The sequence below is a fragment of the Pteropus vampyrus genome, unplaced genomic scaffold, assembly GCF_000151845.1.
Source record: "Pteropus vampyrus isolate Shadow unplaced genomic scaffold, Pvam_2.0 Scaffold32, whole genome shotgun sequence".
NCBI lineage: Eukaryota > Metazoa > Chordata > Mammalia > Chiroptera > Pteropodidae > Pteropus > Pteropus vampyrus.
In genome coordinates this window covers 961,535-968,508 of record NW_011888813.1, presented here as the reverse complement: position 1 = coordinate 968,508, position 6,974 = coordinate 961,535, and the positions used below count along the sequence as shown (strand labels likewise).

General features: G+C 40.1%; 1 protein-coding gene across 2 annotated transcripts in view; it reads left to right on the top strand.

Moving 5' to 3' along the window:
• The first annotated feature begins 2,464 nt into the window (after positions 1–2,464).
• Positions 2,465–6,974, top strand: part of ALKBH1 (alkB homolog 1, histone H2A dioxygenase) — a 24,150-nt gene continuing 19,640 nt past the window's right edge. Inside the window, exons 1-2 of one of the 2 annotated variants that reach the window (XM_011357088.2) lie at positions 2,465–2,854; positions 5,100–5,208. In XM_011357088.2, coding sequence (XP_011355390.1) covers positions 2,507–2,854; positions 5,100–5,208 — 457 coding nt within the window. In that variant the 5' untranslated portion in view covers positions 2,465–2,506. The remainder of the gene's footprint in view (positions 2,855–5,099; positions 5,209–6,974) is intronic. The other variant, XM_011357089.2, reaches the window with a different exon arrangement.

Here is a 6,974-nt window from a genome sequence, read left to right as displayed (position 1 = left end):
GATGATGGGTTGGGGATATGGATAAATTGCTGAGTTGACTGTAGTCTTCATCCCCACCAAATATTGAGTGTGTTCATCATACCAGGTACTATACTAGGTGCATGGATTATAATCCCTATGAGAAGATCACACAGAAGACAATTACAGAGTGTTGCTAGCTACATTAGAGATTTTCAAATAAAATCTCAATTTACTTGCCTTTCATAATTTAAAATTTGCACTTGGTTAAACAGTTGGTTTTCTAAAATTTGTTAGGTTGACCTTACCTACTCTTCCTGACTTATTTCCCATGGCAGGCTCATAGTTACTCTCCATTAGAGCAAATGAGATTCTATGTATCCAACTTGTGGATTCCCATCTTTGCACATCATTCTTTTCTCTTGATAATGTGGTAATCCTATCTGGCCCTGCCTAAACAACTATTTTTCAAGACCCAGGTCAAATATTATTTTATAAGACAATGTATTAGCACTATGAGGCCTCGAGGAGGGACTATCGGTAATCTTACATCAAAAACATCTTTCTCTTCTGAACTATAGTGCCTGTACTTTCACTGATTTACATTTCATATTACTTGCTTATTTCCCCTAGTTCACTTAACCTCATTGGTTCAACAGCAGCCTACATTTGTAGTTGGTAAGTCTCCGCTTCCCTACCACTACAGTGTAAGCTTCCTGAGTGTTGAGTCCTCTATGCCCACAGTGATTGATAGATATTTGCTAAACAAATGTCTAGTAATCTTTCGACAACCCACAGGGACTAAATTTCTGAGGAGCTCTAATAGTTGGTCAAACCAGTTGGCAAGATCTGATCTCACATAACATGTTACTGAAGGATAAACAAAAGTGTTAATATGCATGTTTTAAACCAGGTACTAAAAGTTTTAGAACACATTCACTTCCAAAACAAACTAGCTCTGGAAGGTAACCCTTTTCTCAAATTACCTACAATTTTTATGGAAAACCAGCTGCAAACACCAAGAACAATGCCCACCACATAATAGATACTCCTTAAATACTTTCTGAATGAATGAATCGACTGAGAAGTTGTTTCAAGGTGAATGTTATACAAACTCTTTAGAAGGGTTTTAAACCAGCCTGTTATGGTCTGGAATCTCACAATTGCAAGATGTTGGAGAAACCTCTTAGACTTTCCATAGTTTCATAGGGCCTAAGCAAGACATTTTACTGGGCTTGTTCTTCACCCATCACATATAAAGAATAGAACAGAGGTTACTCTTAGTATTTGTGGACCAAATATGATGGTAGGATGGGAAACAGGCACAAACCAATCTGTTTCCCATCCTACTATCATACCTGGGCCACAAAAACTAAATCATCTCTGTTCTATTCTTTTGATTAAGGAGGCTGATCTGATATCTGGATTATCTACAAAAGTGACCATAAGCAAATGTAAAATTGTAAATTGTAAAAATTTAAATTTTAACATCACCAAAATTTTGGAAAACAAATGTAAAAACCTTATCTCAAAAGAGCAGCTGACAAAAATCAATGTTCGTGAGAGACTTCAGTACTGATTACTCCTAATCCTCTATCTCCTGTGTAGGCTTCTCCTATGAGCTTCAATTTTAGTGCTCAAGAAAATAACTATCATTTATTGAGTACTTTCGGTATCTAGCACAAGTATAAGCAGTTTACACATAAACTCGTTTAATCCAATCAACAATCCTACGAGGAATGTTACTGACTCAATTTTATAGAGGATGAAATTGAAGGACAGTGGTGAACCCTTTGCCAAATTACCTTCTATTAGGTTATACAACTAACTATTAAATGGCCAAGTTGGAATTCTAACCCAAGCAGTAGGGCTTCAGAGTGTACTTCTCAATGAATGATATACAATTTCCTCTGTCCAACTGCCTGGCGGAGACCTCACAGGTTTCTCGAACTCAATATATTTAAACTTTACTCTTCATCTTCTTTCGACCTGCTTCTCCTACATTCTAACCACGAAATTCACCAACGCTAAAAACCTGGAAGTCATTCCTCCCTTTCCGTCACTCTGTGCTCTTCCCTCAACACGAAAAACTGTCGACTCTGTTAACGTAAGTGTATCTGATCTCCCTTTTACCATTACCTAGTTCAAGTTCTCACCTTTGAAGTAAATTACCGAAACTGCCTTTTAGCTCGTCTCCTCGCCTCCAATTCATCCTCCTCCCTGCAAGCATATAAATACTCCCTAAATCGTAAATCTTAAAGTTTCCAAGTAATCAACCTTTCCACCAAATCACCTCGAAAGATGGAAGACCGTGCATACGTGCCCCAAAAGCTCAAGGAACATCCCCACAGGGTTAATTACAAACAAAATTCCTCGCTGCTGATCGGTGAGCTCAAGAGCAAACTCAGCCTCCTGATCCAGCCACACGCTGATTTAAATGCTCCGCGGAAAGCAGAACGCTTGTGGATCGCTTGGACCTAAAAATGCCGCCCCTGCTACGTCTCACTCACTCGAGGCCGCGGTCCAAGGAATTTTTCTGACAAAGGCAATGGGCCGGCCGGTACTCGTCCGCAGAGCCATAGCGCCCCTCACTGCCGAAGCCGCCATCTTTAAGTTAAGGGACCTCCGTGACCTACGGTCGCGGCCCCGGAAAAACCTGCATGATCCGGGGCACAGGAATCTGCATCCGGGCCAGAGGGAGTTGGGCGGTGAGATGGGGAAGATGGCGGCGGCCGTGAGCTCTGTGGCTACGCTAGCGACAGAGCCGGGGGAAGATGCCTTTCGAAAGCTTTTCCGCTTCTACCGGCAGAGCCGCCCCGGGACCGCAGACCTGGGAGGGGTCATCGACTTCTCGGCGGCCCAAGCAGCCCACGGCACAGGACCTGGTGCCCACAAGGTAGGGAGAGAGGAGTGGCGCGCGCCTCCCCAGTCTCGCCTCGTTTCTTGGAGGGGTTTCAATGTCCTCCTAACTTCTTGCTGCTTCCAGACTGCTTGAAACTGAACGATCCCCGCCCTCTGTGGGCGCGGAGTCGAACTGCCTACGAAACGTCACACTTCGGCAACGGAGAACTGGTGCTTATTTCTCCATGCGGCCATTCGGGGCTGCGCCCTCGGTCAAAAAATGCCTGAGGCTTGGTGTTTCTTCCTTCCTTTGACTGTCCATTTGCATTTTTACTTCGATTTATGTAAAAACCCGTAATCTGTATTCGTAGACGTTGGGCTAGTGCTCTGCAGCTTTAAAAAACCAACTACCCGAGTAATCCCAGAACTGAGAGGGATCGATGCTGTTAGTTAAACCCTTGTACATAAAACTGGTCCCTGTCTTCTCTGAGTCTTCTAGAAAGAGGGCTTTGAAAGGTTCTGAGATAGTCTCTCCAATTTGAAAGTAAAGGGCAAACGAATCCAAGCACTGTTCATTATTTCTGCCTTTACCCATGGACATTAAGAAAAGTAACATAAGGTGAAGCAGGGGATATGGAGAAGCACGACTATAGTGTTATGTATATTTTCTTTACAATCACTTTAGTGCTGAGGATACCTAATCCCTTAATTTGCCTGTTGTATTGTCCACAGATGGCAGCATGAGGCATACTTTCCAAGGTTAGTAATAGCTCTCAGTAAAATTGAAATGCTGTAATAACACCATATTTGTCTAGAATTCAGCTTCTTAGAAACTTCATTTGCTAGCAGATATGTTCTTAGAGTTTTTAAAATAACATACAGAAAGTCTGCACCCCAAGAATAATATACTTGACTCATGGGAGAGTCTCTCAGACCCTCTTTCAGCTCTTTTTGCCCATATTTTACCCTAATACTTTCATACTTTTAGAATGTAAGCCATCTGAGAAGGCGATGTTATATTTGGCACAGTACCTAAAACAGTGAGCATTCAATAAAACACTACTGAGTACATAAAAACTTAGGTATTTAGTTCCCCACCTCAAAACAGATTGAAAGTAGCAAGTTAAGAGAAGAAAAACATTACCATAACAAGACATCTGATGAGAGCAGTGGAGAAAGTGATGGCTACAGTTTGGCAAGGAGGGCAACAGAAAAACTCAGAGTTCAGAGTTTGGTTCACCTTAGCATATAATAGATGAGGTCCACAAATTTACTTCAGATCTGAGGGTATTGCTGAATTACAGAGCAATATTAAGTATTTTCTACTTAAATCATCACAAAATGTTTAAAAACATTTTATCAGCCCCTAGGTACTTGGAAAGTTAGCTTGGTCAGGGCTCGGAGAGTTCCAGATAGCCATTGTATTATACCCACAGGTTATACACCAGCCACTAATTGGTATTTTGTCTGGAAATCGCCACACTTGGCAGAGTTAATAAAATAAGAGATCACGTCTCTTTGGAAGAGAACATTTGATGTTCTAAGGCAAGCCAGACCCTAAGTTTATTCATGGAAGAATAAAGTTGGGGTTTTTTTCCTAAATGCCTTTATTTTAACGACTGCATATTTGATCTCTTAACCAGTTTCATAAAGAGCATCTGTAAGATGCTCTTACATGCAAAGAAAACTTCATGAGCCCCTGAAAAACATAATTCCTTATTCACAAAGGCAAAAAGTTCGGAGTTTCACTTTGAAGTTTCATCTGAAAGAGAGCAAATAGTGTACTTTAAGCAAACAGGGTTCCCAATGTTTTGTTGGTACATTTTTTCTGTATGGTTAGAGTACTCTTGTTCTGTACGCTCACCCTCCCCAGCTTGGTTTTCCTTATAGCTCTGTTTAAACACCAGCTGTGTACAAGTCCCTCAGAAACATTATTATTAGCCCTAACTGAAGTAAACAGCATTATGCCTCAAGGTATTCCATTCATGATCAGAGTCCTGTAAGAAATCACAGAGGTGCAGTATCGTAGGAAAAGGTAGTCTTGAAAGTCAAAATCGGCCTGCTTCTTATTACTACTTACCTTAATTTATATAGCTCTCTAGTATATAGACGAAGAAACTGAGGCTCTAAGAAGTTAAGTGACTTATATGTCTTATTTCAAGTAAGTGGTGAAGCTGAGTTTAGGAACCCAAACATATGACTCTGAACTTTGCCCTATACCGGAAATGTTTTTTAGAGGTTTGAGGTTCTCAGAAATGAAAATAGCATTAACCCTCTGACTTCTCTTTCCTTCCTGCCAGGTGGTAAGATCTCAGCTAAGTGTGTCCTCGGTGAGTGACCATGATGCACATAGAGCAGGACTTCAGCCGGTCAGCAAGTGGCAAGCCTATGGACTCAGAGGCTATCCTGGTGAGTGCTATTGACCTCAGAAGGTGAAATCAATCATTCGTCTAATTTCAGAGGAGGAACTGTAAGCTAGTAAATAGCAAAAGAAGAAAAGTAAACACAAAGAAGTGTTCCACTCCCAAACCCCTCCTAAATTCTGCCTCATCTAAGATTTTCATTTACTTAGCCCTCCCAAAGGATAGAAGAGGAGTCAGTAATGCCTGCTTATATTGCAGAAAGTGGCACACCAAATACAAATCAAGAACTAGGACACAGACCCTGGACTCCCCGCCATAACTGTCTGAACACCTACTCTGGCAGAAGAACCACTTTGGGTGACAGTAATTCATAATGGTCACTCAAATCACAAAATCCCTACATTCCAAATGGCATCACAACAACCTTAAAAATTGTTGCTATCATCAAGGCTGAACATTTGAAAAAAATTAGTTAATGAGGTCAAAAGTCCTAATAGAATAAATAATCTAGTATTTTTTCATTTTAGTGATGTTGAGTAGCTCTCTGTACAGATAGATTAAGATAATAATGAAGAGTAGGTAATGTTATTAACGATTTTTTTAGGATCATGGAGCCATTGTAATTATTAGATAACATAAAATATTAACATTCAATATTTAAAATATATACTTTAATGTAAAACACAATGTTAATGTTTTAATAAGATTAACAATTAGAAAAAATGGAAATGCCTTATTTGGTCAAATAGTTATATCTGTCATCCTGTTTCTTTCTAGAGGACATAAAGTTAACATCGCATTTGTGATTTCAAATATGGGTTAAAGCAAGAGATACCCCTAAAAAGAAATGTTAATTTTTGTTGTGCTAAGGGCCAGGTCTGTGTTACAGCTCTTAATACATTATGACCACTGAAGTATTAATAACATGGAAAGGCGTAACAGTTTTAGTATTTCCTATAAAAGGCCTCGTGCACTTTAGCTCTGTATTAAAGAACTAAAGAACAGTAGAATGATGGCTTTTACATACAAAAGCATTGGTCTTCACAAGTTTAGGTAAATGAGGAGCATGCATCACCAGCAGTCTTTCAATCACTTTTTGTTCTTGAAGGCTGCCCTCTCTCTACCTTTAAGGCCTAGCTCCTGTTTTCAAGGCCTTGTTTCCCTGTAGCTCTTCCTTCTCTTAACAGATTGTTCAGACAACAAAGTTATCAACCCCAGTTTGGTTTTCTTTTGTCCAAATTGGTGTACTTACTTTTTGAGGTTTTCTAGGATTTCATACTTAAGCCACCTCACTATGTCCCTAGAGACTTTATTCTGTTTTCTCCACCATTGTAAACAGCATTAATAGAAGTATAATGCCCAAAACATGGATTCTGCTTATTTTGAAGCAACCTGAGTATACCACAGTCTGTCCTTAATGAGAGTGAACAGGAGAGTGATGGACCAGTCTGAAGACCAGAAACTGAGTCTGAGGAAGAGTGGACTTCAGGGGGAACATGGTAACATCAAACATTTGAAAAGTTTTGTACACAAGAAAAGGGACAGGAAGTGTGCATACCAGTGGTTAAGGCCTAGCTGCGCTGATACCAGGCTGCCTGAATTCATGTCATCACCACCCTCTACTAAGAGGCAAGTTTCTTAATCTCTCTTCGCCTCAGTTTCCTCATTTGTAAAATGCGTATAAAAATAAAACCCACTTCATAAGGTTATTATGAGGATTAAATGCGAGTATACATGTAAAGTACTTCCGTCAGTGCCTAGCACTTAGTAAGAGTCAATAAATGTTAGCTGTAAAGCTAGAAGTATTTATCA